We start from the raw sequence: 13,966 nt of genomic DNA on the forward strand, positions 1-13,966 counted from the left end.
CACAAGGCATTGAAGAAAATGGCCTCGCTGTAAACCAATCAAATCAGAACAACACTATGCGTCTGTAAACGCTGGACGCCTCCCCTGCAACGGCTACGGAAGTAGGTAATGAAGAATTAGCTGATTTACTAGAACTGGTTAAATTATATGTCAGTTTCCTTGAATGCACGGTTTTTGGGCTATATTGTAAGATACGCAAACGTACTACTACAAACGGTGAGAGAAATGTTTTTCAGAAAGTTAACCCGACTGTGGAATCACAATGATGCCATCTCGTTTAATAAAGAGACTGTTCGAATTAGCATGCTCGTGGTTGTTTAACCCATAGTGCTAGACAGTAAACAGGTCTAAGTTAACCTTGCTGTCTGATATGGCTTTAGCCAGAAAGCTAACCAAAACCTCTCTTATATCGCTGAAGTAACGTTAACTAGCATTGGTTGATAGCTGCATTAGAAGCTTCCGTTTAGAAGTTTCCTTTAGTTTAGGGGCCTGAAACAGTCAAAACGTTTTAAAACCTAGCGTAGAAAACGTAGGGTTGATGGGAATATGCAATTTAGCAAACTGTTGTTGTGAGCTACCCTCAGCTATTCATGATTACAATTCCTGATATGATTGCCAGCTCGATGTTCGTCCTGACATCAATATTTTTTTCATTTTTAGGTGTGAATAACTTAAGTGTCTTGTCTCGCATCCCCTCTGCATCATGTCCTGTGCGTATCTACTGTTGGCCATAAGTCTCTGTGTTAGCTTTGCTAATGCTGTTGAAGTTCAGCGGCCTCGTGGAGTTCCTCTGTCTAGTAAGTTAATGGTGACTCACTGGACCTCCCGTTGAATTTATAGAATACCAAGCGAAATAAATACCTAGCAACGTTCACCCATGTATCCTCCATGTATTTTTCTGTCTTGGTCTTACCTCTAACAGAGCGGCAGTTCTATGAGGAGAACAAGCCATTCACCTGTCTGGATGGGTCTCGAACCATTCCATTCGACCGTGTAAATGACGACTACTGTGACTGCAAGGATGGATCGGATGAACCAGGTATGTGGCACACAAATAGGAATGCACAGAACAGAAGAATATATTTCATACCATAGGCTTACACCATGAGCCCACTATCACTGATTCAATATCAATTCAATAATTCAATTCAATAAATATGTGTGTTTGTTCCCATAGGCACGGCTGCCTGTCCCAATGGTAGTTTTCATTGCACCAATGCAGGATACAAACCCACTTTCATCCCATCATCTCGTATTAATGATGGCATATGTGGTAAGGAGATGTTGTTGCACTTGTCCCAAACTCTGATCCTGACACGCATGAAATGTTGAAGTGTAGATAAAATAAGGTTTTTTTTACTTGTCCCCATGAAAAACCCTGTTTGTTTTGACTGTTTATTTGATACATTTATGTATTCACCTGATGCAAATGCATATATGTATGTCACCTTAATCCATCGTTTCCCAACCTTGGGGTCAGGACCTTATGTGGGGTTGCCTGAAATTCAAATGGGGTTGGCTGAGATACTGGGTCTCTCACAATTGAATAGTACATTACATAAAAATATACATAAATCAAACAAACAAACAAAAAATCCCCCATGATATCCAAGGTAATGGATCATTCATTACAATATAGCTAAGTAAACTTAGACAGCCCGCATGAGATGTTTAATTGACAGAATTAAGCTAGATCAATGTTTGAAACAATGTAGCAAAACAACCAGGCCATTTGGGGAAAATCAAAATACCGCTCTCCTCTGGATGTTACAGCAGAGATGAGTTGAGCTATCTCTCCCTGCCTTAGTCTTTCTTAAAATGTGTTTTTTCCACAGACTGCTGTGACACAACTGACGAATACAACAGTGGCGCCTCATGTCAGAACACCTGCAGGTAAGCGCTTTAATTCATTACATCTGAGTGAGTGTTTCTGACTAGATTATTTGATTTGAGCTAGTTGACTCAGTGTTCAGGTTGTAAGAAAAACACAAGGTGTTCAAAGGGAAAAAAAGGATGTTTCTTTGGTTAATGAAGCTTCAATCTTTATTCCAATAAAAAGCAATCACAGAAGTACATGTGACGTACTTCTGGGCGCCAATGTTGTAGAGTGACTATTGAGTATCTCAAACTCTTGGGATATATTCTGTTTCAAAAGTCCCTCCTACACTCTAAATGTTAATGAGTAGATAACTCCTTGACTGGGATGGTTATCAGATATATCAGTTTCCCCAAATGTTAGTGTTCTCACACCTCGGTTCCTTCCTGGCCCCAAGTGAGGCCATAGCATGGACCGTTGAATGTTATATTGATAAGATCACCTTGTGGGACATAAAGTAGCATTTGATGCTCTTAGACAGGGTAAACTGTAAAAGCTTACAAGGTCATCTGTGCGATGTTGGAATATTTTTTTTTTACCTGGTCATAGAGAAAGCTACCACCACGTATGCAACACTACATTTTGGTCAGAAACAGGCAAGCCGACAGGATAAGCTTCCATTTCAATACATTTGAGTGAATAGATACTCAACTTTAGTTGATTAAATATGCTGTTTGAGTTCTGGACCTTCAAACAATATTTTAAATACCTAGATGTATTAAGCTAGAGGCTTTATTTCTAGTATGAACAATGACAGCTCTAGAGTAGAGTAGGATTTACAATTACATACAGAGCAGATGTGTGACGGACTCATGATCTTCAGCTGTAATTACGATCAGTCATGCAACTCCTCTAGTGATTTGCAATGTAAATGTAGTGGGGAGGTGCTGAGTGGCTTGCGTCATTAGCCCAGAGGCTGCCAGCTCACAATGGCCCGGGTTCAAATCCTGGTCAAGCCTTCTGGTGCCCAGCTGACTCAGCTGTCTAGTCACCTGTAGCGTTTTTGGAGGACTGGGAGGTGGGTGACTGTGGTAACCTAGGTGATGCACCAGCCCTCCAACTCTGGGTCATCATGGTGCCCCCCATGGAACCCTCAAGGAGATCAAAGACCAGTTTGACTGCAGATGAACACTAAACTAAGCCTGTTTGAGCACCCTCCCACACACACACACACACACACACACACACACACACACACACACTAAGCACTCAACGTCATATGTGTGAAGCCTAAGGGGTTGTGCTGTTTGCCTGTAGAGAGCTGGGCCGTCAGGAGAGGGAGACTCTCCAGAAGCAGGCCGAGATCGCCAAAGAGGGCTTCCTTCTCAAACAACAGCTAATCAACGAGGCCAAGAAACAGCGTGAGGAGAAACAGGTGAGGAAGTGCCTGCATCCAGCAGCGGGAGGGTGTGGTCACTCACTGGGTAGACACTGTGTGCATGAACAGACCGTAAGGGGATGCTGTTGGGTTTTATTTTTGCCACATACCCTCACTTGATTTTAATGGAATGGGAAACATAAAATGCATTTTCAAGTGAATTTTCAAACAGTAGATTTTTTATACAATTACATCAAACTTCTTAGGCACTGAATTGCACAAGTTCATGACATTGACATTGTGTTGTTGGTGTAATGATATGCATTACTTGGAATATTGTTGTCCTTTCGACAAATGCCCTGAAAACAGTACAAACTGTTGTGTGCAGTTTTTTCAAAATTAAACAATGTTATGATATGCCCACACACCAAAAGCAAGAGGCTAATAACAATTACCTACAAATATAACATCCACAAGCTTCTAGTGCAAAATATTGGTCATCATGCAAGCTCATTGTGGACTATTGTTATTAAGAGGAGTTCTTTAGATACCATTACATTTCTTGGGATAACATTTTAGTCATCTTTTTAGTGAAGTGTTACATTGTATCAAAATAAAAGCAAGAGAGATAACAGAGAAAATGTCATTAGTGTGAAGTGAAATCCATGAAATCCGAGTGAGATCTATCCATCCATGAAAGAATGTCAGTTTCATCCTCTGCCCGATGGCTGTATCTCAGCAAATAGGAGGCTGACATGTGTCCTCTGCTCTTCTCTCTGCATAGGGCAAGATGACAGAGATGCAGACCAACCGGAGGACCATGGAGGAGAAAGTGGAGGCGTTGAGAACAGTGAAGGAAGTGGCGGAGCAGCCTGAGAAGGAAGCCAAAGAGCGCCACCTCAAGGCCTGGGAAGGTGAGTGCAGCCTTGTAGTTAACCGAATGGGCCACAATGTTTTGTAGGCTTAGCACGTTTGATGTCTTGCGTCTGCCTAATGTTATTGTGTGAGTGGTGTAAAGTTTCATCTATGTGGTTACAAGATATTATTTTCAATGAAATATAAATTATACCATGTGATCAAGGCATATTTCACTGGAAAGAAACATAAAATGATACATATCTAGTAGTTATAGATGTTGAGAGTTAGGCTAAGCTTTAGTTGTTGTGATATCTTAAACTAGATGTACCGCATAGCGGTACAAAATATGACCGCCGCTCAGTCCTGTACATCCATTTCGCAAAAATAAATTCAATTTGTCTCCATCTTTTACTCCATCCCCCACTCTTGAAACTTTTGTGTATGCTTGTTTGGCATGCCTGAGTGTGTGTGTGCGGCTGCACAGAAAGTAGCCTACTGGTGCTGAAAAGGTGAATAGATTGTAGAATATCCAAAGAAGATGTACCATTGTTATTAATTCTCTCTAAACAATCACAAGTAGGGCAGGTCATCACAGTTCATCCATTGCAACTGGATTGATGAAAGGTCACTTACACCTGTAGGCTACATTGTATTTGGGAAAAGCAAAAGGTATCAGCATAATGTTATAATGTTATTTTTATGTATTTATAAACAAAAACATCTCTGTCAGTTCCATGCCGTTTTCAACAGCTATCAAAAACAAAGGTCATTTTTGGATGGATGGATTTTTTGTGAATGTTTCTTCTTCTACATAAGATTTTAGTCATCTTTAGTTCATGTAATACTTTATTATTTATCGACTTACAGTATCAAGCGGACTTAAACTGCCATATCGTGGCGAAAATTTGTAATAAGATTCACGCAGCTCCATGAGTCAAGGAAAGCGCGAATTAAGTAGCCACTTCTAAATGGGACCCACTACACAGTAGCTTAAGGTGTGTTGCTAAAGCAGCCATAATGAAATGAAGGTGTCATTGTTTGGATACTTCACACACCGCTTTTTAATTTCACAGACTACAACTACCAAGCTGGAATCAAAGCACATCGATTCCCCTCTCACACCCTGCACGCACTTAAAACAAAATAAACAGGCGCCTCAGTCTCACGATGTATAGGCAAAACTGTATCAGACCCGGTGTAACGTTGGTAAATCTTCCATTGCACAGAATGATTTTGTAGCACGTGCAATAAATGACAGTCGAAAGATACAAACAGTGCTGCTATCAATTTGCTTGGTATAACCGCATTTATAGTTTTGGTCCTTGTAATTATGTATCGGCCGTTCTAATACCGATAGTATGTGGGTGCCTGTGTGTGTGCATGTTTATATGTGTGCACCGCCATTTACAGGCCAATGAGTGTACAGTCACTAAATGTACACATAACCTAATTTTTAGCCCCCCATGGATGAAATTCTACGAAACTTGGCATACCCCCAGACCCCCAGAGAATGCCAGGTCAATCATACACATAACATTTGGTGCAGTTCTGAACATCTTTTGAATGACAACTGAAGATAACTGAACTGAAGATAGGGGCGATTAAAGCAGAATAATATTGCATTTTCATTTTTTACCGGGGCAAATCACAAATGAGTGATTATGAGCCAGGTTGATGTGGGCCCTTGAGACCAACATACCATAAAAGATTCACAGAGAACTGTGTCTGCCCTACCCCTCCTTTCGGGGTCCAGTCCAGCGGGGGCTGCAGATCAAAACGAAAAATGACGGTTCCATGCTATCCATGTGGGGGTACATGCCCACCAAGTTTTGTGTACCCCGATCTTTCAGTGTCCCGGAATCCTTGTTGGTGTACGCCACTAAATGTACACATAAATTATTTTATTGTAAGGCCCCCATGAACGAAAGTACACAAAACTTGGCATGCATTCAGAGGGTGTCATAATGATCCTACACTTTTAATTTCGTGCAGTTTTGACCTTGTCAGCCAGAGATATTGTGATGAAAACACCTCATTTTTGCTTTTTAATTTTTAACTAGGTGGCTATACATGAAATGAGTGGTTATGGAATGGGTTGACATGGCCCCTTGAGATCAACATACAAAAAGAAAAATGGTCCTCCTAAACCCTACGGTTTTCGAGATATTCACAGAAAACTGTGTCTGCCCTACCCTCCTTTTGGGGGTCCAATTCAGCGGGGGCTACAGATCAAAACGAAAAACGATGGTTCCATGCTATCCATGTGGGGTTACATGTCCACCAAGTTTTGTGTACCCGGTCTTTCAGTGTCCCGGGAATCATTGGACGGAAATTTGGGCATCTGAAAAAAAAAAAAAAAAAAAAAAATCTGACTAAACCTATATGACCGCCGCAATAAGAAGTATAATGGAAATGGAATTGACCTTGTGAAAATCGCCATCTCTTCATTGCAGACCAAAAGGCCATCATTCGTGCCGAGAAGGACAAAACCAAGATGGCGGAAGCATTTTTGGAACTGGATGATGATGCAGATGGCTAGTAAGTCCAACTGTGTGTAAGTGTGTGTGTGTGACAGATTGCTTTGTGTGTCTTGGCCAGTGATTAATGCGGTTTGGTGTGTGTGTGTGTCTTTGTTGTAGCGTGTCCGTAGTAGAGTTGCAGTCCCACACTGAGCTCGACCCAGACTCTGATGGAGCTCTGACAGAAGCTGAAGCACAGGTATTCTTTCTTTCCTTTTTTCTTTCTTTCTTTCTTTCTTTCTTTCTTTCTTTCTTCTGTCTGTCTTTTTTCTGTCTCTTCTGCTTTGTGATCTTTTTAAGGCCTGGATAAGTGACCCCCTCATGCATCTGTAGTCAGAGGTTCTAGTTGGTCAGCGCTCTTGTGATGTGTGTGTGATGTGTTTGTGATGTGTGTGTGTGCGATGTGTTTGTGATGTGTGTGTGTGTGATGTGTGTGTGATGTGTGTGCGATGTGTTTGCGATGTGTTTGCGATGTGTGTGTGTGTGATGTGTGTGTGATGTGTGTGTGATGTGTGTGTGTGTGTGTGATGTGGGTGTGATGTGATGTGGGTGTGTGTCATCAGGCTCTACTAGGTGGGGCAGGCAAAGTGGACACCTCATCATTTGAGTCTGCATGGGACAACATAAAAGACAAATACATATCTGAGGTAAGTCTTTCTTTCTTTCTTTCTTTCTCTCTCTTATCCCAGGCATTGTTTTTGCATACTCCCTCTCCATGATTAAACTATACTTCTGTCTCGTCAGTCAGTACAATTCATTTCACCTTTGTTACTACTTTGTTGCAAGATGCTCTGGTTCCAAGTCAGGTGTTAGTAATAAACAGGAGTCAGGAGGCGATCACATTGGCAGTACAGGTGTTAGTAGTAATAAACAGGAAGTCAGGAGGCGATCACATTGGCAGTACAGGTGTTAGTAGGAAACGGACCCTGTGCTGTAATAATGGAGGTGAAATTGACCACCTCTGCCACTGTTACTGCTGGTGTGGGTTGTAGGGGGTGTGTTGTGTGGGAGTGTGTTGGGGGGTGTGTGTTGTGTGCAGCCCGTCTCCTGCTCTGACGCACTCCTCTGCGGGCTCTATCTCAGTCTCAGGCCGACTCGGCTGCGGTAGATCCCCCCGTAGAGGACAACCGTCCACCTGTCCCAGACAATGAGCCGTACCACGACGACGAGCCTGTTGACGAGGATGAGGAGAACGAAGATGACGATGAGGATGATGATTACCCTGAAGAGGATAGTGACAAGGTGCAGCAACGGTTCCCTCTCTTTTGTGATCTCATTTGTGATCTGCTGTTCATGGTCTTTCCTCACAGGCCATAGTTATGTATAGGCTACTGGATACGTGATCTAGATAATATGCATCTCTCCAGCATGTAAATTCCACATAAACTGACGGTAAATTGTGTGTGTGTGTGTTTGTTTCCTCTCTCGCAGCCCATACCCACTGTGCACACCCCGGAAAAGAGTGAGCAGGATGAGGAGGCCATGCCGCCCTACGACGCAGAGACCCAAACCCTCATCGATGGTGAGAGAGACTGAGGTCATCTGTCTGTACCATAATGGCCGGCTCATAGTGTGTCTGTCTGTGTGTGTGTGTCTCTGGGTCTGTGTGGGTGTCTCTGGGTCTGTGTGTGTGTGTGTGTGTGTGCGCGTGTCTCTGGGTTTAGGGTTTGTGTGTGTAGGCATGGCCATTAGCATGCCTTGTGTGTCTCTCTGAGGTCAGCTCTCAGCCTTTGCTCTCTCCCCTGTTGTGCAGCTGCTCAGAAAACCCGCGACGACTTTGATGAGGCCGAAAGGGCTCTACGAGAAGTGGACGATCAAATCAAGTAAGTGCCAAAGCACTCCCCTCTAAAGGTTATTCTAGCTTCATTTTCTTCACAGCCCTTTCTCTCTGTGTAAAGCAAGTACACTGAGCCATGAATAATTTCAAAGGCAAAAATGTCTTCATTAAACTGAACGCTTCTTCATTTAGCTTTGAAATGGTCATCCAAAACACACTGACTTACAGCGCTGTGCAGATACGCTGTGCATCGTCATCTGTATGGATACCATGACCACTGACCAGGGCTCTACAGTGCGCCCATTTCACTTTCGCATTACGCGAAAAAATGATGGCGGCGAAAGTGCAAAAAATATTTAGGCGCACTGGTGCGAATGACTTCTAACCATGTCAATGTTTGTATACAAAATACACCGCAACATCGAGAAACATGTGCAAACCATAGAATGACGTCGCGAATGCAGCATAAAAACTACACCTCCCATCAACGTTAGCAATTTATCGGTGTGACTCGCTATAGTCGCTTCTATCAAATCCAAGAGCGCGCAGAAAAAGCGGAAAGTTACTGTAGACTAGCCAGCCAAGATGCAAAGATTGAAGAAATTAGTTCTTCTATCCACCGAATTCATTGGATATAGGAGGAACAGGATGAGATTCTGAGAATGCAGTGAGAGAAGAAAAGGTAACCGAACATGCCTTTTATCCCAGTTGACGTATTGGCTGCTATATGCAAAATATAGCTGTAGCGAACAGGCACAAAAGTAGCCTCCCGTAATACTCCCATTTTATTCAAAGGTAGAACGCTACTGACAACTCCAGGCTTCCACGCATGCTTGTTTGTTTACACCGAATACAAGTTGAAGTGCAAAACGAAAGTAGGCCTAACGTTTGTCTACTGCCCCCATCAATGCAGATATTTAAAAAAAAAGGATAAAAAAAAAATATATATCCTTGATAGCCTATGTTGGGTTTTGTGGAAGAGAAAATAGACTGTTTTAGTAGTAGTATTAGGCAATATGTAGTCAGATAGGTCACCATGGGCATATTTGGATTAGCTACAGATGGATTTACAAATAAATAAATTAGCCTACATTTGGCAGTATACTTAATATACAGGCTAAATGCAAATATGGCAATGTATTATATTATTTTACATTAACAAAATGTAGGAAAATAGAACAGACTGAAAATAAAGTAGGCACTGATTTTTAAAATCCTGTTTCCTGTAGCCTAAATGTTGTCAGTCATTCTTAATATTCGCAATTGGTGCACTGGCACATTTAACTGTTAGCTGCAGTGTAATGTTAGATTATGTGTAAGTTAAGTTCAGAAGTGACTGTGCGCCCAAATTTTTGTCTGTGCTCCTAAGTTTTTTAACTTGGACGCACAAGTGCTCCAGGAAAAAAATGTTAGTGTAGAGCCCTGCCCATGACCCACCTGGTTGTTGTTAGTATTAGTTGAGGTACAAGGGCACTAGATTCATGAAGTGTGTGTGTGTGTGTGTGTGTGTGTGTGTGTTCACAGGTCCATCGAAAAGGAGCTGTCCTTTGATTTTGGCACCTCTGGGGAGTTCACTTACCTCTACAGTCAGTGCTACGATTTGACCACTAGCGAGTAAGTTTTCTCCATACACACACACCCTCATGTTAATTGCTTGGAGGTTTAAGATAAGATAAAATATATTTTATTGCCACACAACAATGTTGGCAGTAAAAGAGGTAGCTCAATTCAATAAGGGAGAAAAGAAAGAAAGACTAAGCAAAATATATATATATATATATATATATGCTGTCTTCTCTCTCTCTCTCTCTCTCAGATATATCTACAGACTCTGCCCCTTCAACCGAGTTTCACAGAAACCCAAATACGGGGGATCTGAGACCAACCTTGGGTAAGACTAGAGCTCAATCACCTCTACGTCTGTAATGTCTATGCAACTAGTATGCAACTTAACTAGTTCCTATTTGCCTTTTAAGTTCAAGTTTGTCATGTACTCCTAAAAGGATTTTGTCAGTAATGGAATTTCTTATGCTCAAAGGTAGATGGATGGATGGTGGGTGGGTGGGGGTTGGTGTGAGTGTGTGTGTGTGTGTGTGTGTGTGTATCCGTACATCGGTATCGGCCCAGAATCGGTGCATCCATACTTGCTTGTTGTGCATGAAGTCCTACTCATTCTTCACGACTTTAGTGCATCCTGTTTTTGATCTTTCGTCGTTTCTCCCTCCCTTGCTCCCTCTGCCTGTAGGTCGTGGGGCTCCTGGGCCGGTCCAGTGGACAGTAAGTACATGGTGATGAAGTACGAACACGGAACAGGCTGCTGGCAGGGGCCCAACCGCTCCACTACTGTGAGTCACTCACTACAAACACTCATATAGAAAGACCACATGTACCGGTGTGTATGTGTATATGTGTGTGTATATACATAGTCAACGTTTTCTAGAGCATTACTCTAAAGTCTGATTCATTATTTCATAGTATCTGCGTTGGTTTTGAATGTTTCAACCGGGAACTCTCTAGGGTCGTTCCACGTCAATTCAACCAGGGTCCACGCACTTAGGTCTCAAAAACCCTGAACATGGGCAAAATGCACCATTGAGATCAATATGTTTTGTAAAGAGTTACCACAGGTTACTCTCAACCACAGGTGGCACTGTGGTAACTCTATATAAAACATATTGATGGTGCATTTTGCCCATGTTCAGGGTGGAAAATAAAAAAGAAAGATTTGCATAAGATGAGTCAAATTGGTGTTTGGGTGCTCTGAAAATGAGAACCAAAATTCAGACCCTGAAGGAATTTATTTTCTGTTCATTGCTTTTTTCAAGAGTGTTTCTACTTATATCAGTAAGGAAAATGAATTAAGAGCCTATGTTGAGTACAAATATGTCCTCTGAAGGCCTAAACAGAGCCCAGCCATAAACTCCAATAAAATTTTGATCAACTTTGAGGGACAGCTATGACCATGCAGGATCATCCAGACCAAATGTGGTGATTTTGCTACATACTATTCCTATTTATGTACCAGCATGCAAAATTGGAGCCTTCTACATGGTTTAGTTCTTGCGCTATGGGCTTGTGAACTTTGACAAAAAAAAAGGCAGAACAAAATCGACACCCCCCTCCCCCCGTAAAACTGGCTGTACTTGGAAAGTAACCTAGGTAACCTAGGTACACCTGGTAATTTTTTCAGAATTTTTTGAGACCTAAATGCGTGGGCCCTGACCCTCGTGGAATGACCCTCTAGTTACAGATTGAAACGGTCTATAAGAGAGACACAAGATGAATAGTATAATATACACCATATGGACAGGACTATATGGAAGAACTTGACTGGCTCACATAGAACAGGATTCTATTAACCATCAAACACCTTTTGGGATGAACTAGAACTGACTTTGCAAGCCAGGCCTTCCCGTCCAACATCAGTGCCTCGCCTCACAAATGCTTTTCTGGATGAAGAGGTCAAAATTCCCACAGACCCTCCAACATCTTGTGGAAAGACTTCCCAGCTGGGTGGAAGCTAGCTACAAAGGGGGGCCCAATTCCATACTGATGCCCATGCCCATGGGTTTAGAATGGGATGTCATTGATGTTCCTGTGGGTGTATTGGGCAGGCATCCCAATACTTTTGTCCATAGAGTGTATACTCATTATCATCATGATCAATCATACACTATTGACATGTCTACTTAATTTGAAAAGTGAATGTACCATAACATGAAATGAATATTTGATTGCTTGAATATGTGATTATGCTGAACTGGGTGGTAGTTATTGATGTTCATAAATCATATTGATGCCTTTATAGACAGTTAGGACATCTATCAGGGTAATGGGTTATCTATAAGTACTGCTGGGTGCCTTAAGTTTATGTGACAATGAGGGTCACTGTTCTTTCCACAATGGCTCATCAGCAGCACAAAAGCATCAGTGTGTGTTGCTAGGTAAAACAGAGTTGTTTTTATAATACACTGTGTATTTTGCTTGTGAACAATAATGTGTTTAGTCAGTGCTGTGCTGTGAAATGGTGGGTTACTTACGCCTGACATTAAAGGTAAACTATGCAGTATTGACAATTTCCTTACTGTTTTCCCGGTTTTTGCTTCTTTTTCGCTGGCTTTGTCATGACTAATGTCTGAGAAACTCCATCACTACCTTTTTCTAGCCGGTGCCTGGCGTGTATGTGTATTTGAATGCAGTAAAGCAATTCGTTACACTCGTTATACTTCCTGACACTGAGGCCGTCGGCCCACAGTTGCAAGGGTGGTTTTTCCGCTCACAGGCGGCCACCATTCAACCCGAAAAAAGTCATATAACCATTCCAATGACTCTGAAGCTGTTAAATGAAGGTAAATTAAGCAAAAAAACTTGCATATTAAGCTAAAAAACCTGCACAGTGTGCCTTTAAACAGGCTAAAATGGATTTCATTGTTGATGGTCATTTGACTGCTGTTGTAAGGAAGCCAGGTGCACCAAAGTGTGAGGGAGAGAATGTCTAAAAAGCTTTAATTTACCAAGTTTGAAGTTTTCATGGTGGAGCCACTGAAGCAAAGCATATGATATTATAATGTATTTAATATGCCAGCATTTTGGCACAAATCAAAAAGTGTGTGTGTGTGTGTGTGTGTGTGTGTATATGTGTATGTCTCAGGTGAAGCTCATCTGTGGGAAGGAGACAGTGGTGATCTCCACCTCTGAGCCCAGTCGCTGTGAGTACCAGATGGAGTTCACCACCCCAGCTGTGTGCCACGAGCCAGAGCCAGTCAACCCTGACGTTGGTTCCCATACAGAGCTCTAGAGCGCAGAACTCCCCCTAGAGGTCAGCTCCACTAATACACCCTCCAGTCCTATTGAAATAAGACATCTTAAGCCAACGGCACTGTATGTCTTCCATAGTCATACGATTGTTGGTGTTATTTCTTTTGGCATACACCATACACTCCTAAATGTTGTTACACTACTCAATTTCAATGTGAGGTGTGTGATTGCATTCTGTTCATATACATGTAATGCTATTTATTAGGACAGTGTGTGAGGTTTACTTGCATTGGCTGGGATTTCTGGTATGAATAAAAATTAGATGTTGTTATGATCTGTACTGTGTACAGCATATGTATTGGTTATTCACATAGTATGCTTCTTCATGACTATATCTTAAATTATGATAGAGGCCTACGTTTGTAGGCTCTGGACTGTGGTCTGAGTCTCCCTCTAACTTTCCCACTCCCACCCCTCAGGTTACTGATATTGGGGACTTAGGCACTCATCCAAGATCACCATGACCTCCCTGTCCCTCCGGGCTGTCACCCGTGAGCTCCAGGACTCAGGTGTTCCACCACTCTACACCTCTACACAACTCTGTCCTCCGGTTCAGCCCACAATCACAATCACTGTCGCACTGCTTTTTACATTCCATTTCTGCTAGAATCAACTAATAAAAGTCCATTTTAATGTGCTCCAAATTGTGCCATTCTCTTTATTCCAACCCCTTCCCTCCCAACCCACTACTGTTTTAAATCAGATGGTTTGACTGGCGGTAGCTAAGACACAGCCACAGTGGACTGGAATCCATTTGTGGACTCCATGCAGAAGCTGTGGCTACTTTAGCATCATTGGTG

At 42.2% G+C, this 13,966-nt stretch overlaps 1 protein-coding gene across 3 annotated transcripts; it reads left to right on the forward strand.

The window, feature by feature from the left end:
• On the forward strand, nucleotides 1–13,804 carry prkcsh (protein kinase C substrate 80K-H). Of its 3 annotated transcripts, none has more exons than XM_048245458.1 (18): nucleotides 1–105; nucleotides 661–797; nucleotides 923–1,039; nucleotides 1,178–1,273; nucleotides 1,836–1,893; nucleotides 3,134–3,251; nucleotides 3,979–4,108; nucleotides 6,506–6,590; nucleotides 6,692–6,770; nucleotides 7,135–7,218; nucleotides 7,655–7,813; nucleotides 8,003–8,093; nucleotides 8,325–8,394; nucleotides 9,873–9,962; nucleotides 10,165–10,239; nucleotides 10,594–10,693; nucleotides 13,000–13,167; nucleotides 13,586–13,804. In XM_048245458.1, the coding sequence occupies exons 2-17, from the start codon at nucleotides 704–706 to the stop codon at nucleotides 13,144–13,146; spliced, it is 1,593 nt and encodes a 530-aa protein (XP_048101415.1). In that variant the 5' UTR covers nucleotides 1–105; nucleotides 661–703; the 3' UTR covers nucleotides 13,147–13,167; nucleotides 13,586–13,804. The 3 variants fall into 3 exon arrangements, with proteins under 3 accessions (XP_048101415.1, XP_048101417.1, XP_048101416.1); XM_048245460.1 differs by having other exon boundaries at nucleotides 6–101; XM_048245459.1 differs by having other exon boundaries at nucleotides 92–216.
• Nucleotides 13,805–13,966: the final 162 nt, after the last annotated feature.

This window comes from Alosa alosa, chromosome 6 (genome assembly GCF_017589495.1).
Source record: "Alosa alosa isolate M-15738 ecotype Scorff River chromosome 6, AALO_Geno_1.1, whole genome shotgun sequence".
In the NCBI taxonomy this organism is placed as follows: Eukaryota; Metazoa; Chordata; class Actinopteri; order Clupeiformes; family Clupeidae; genus Alosa; species Alosa alosa.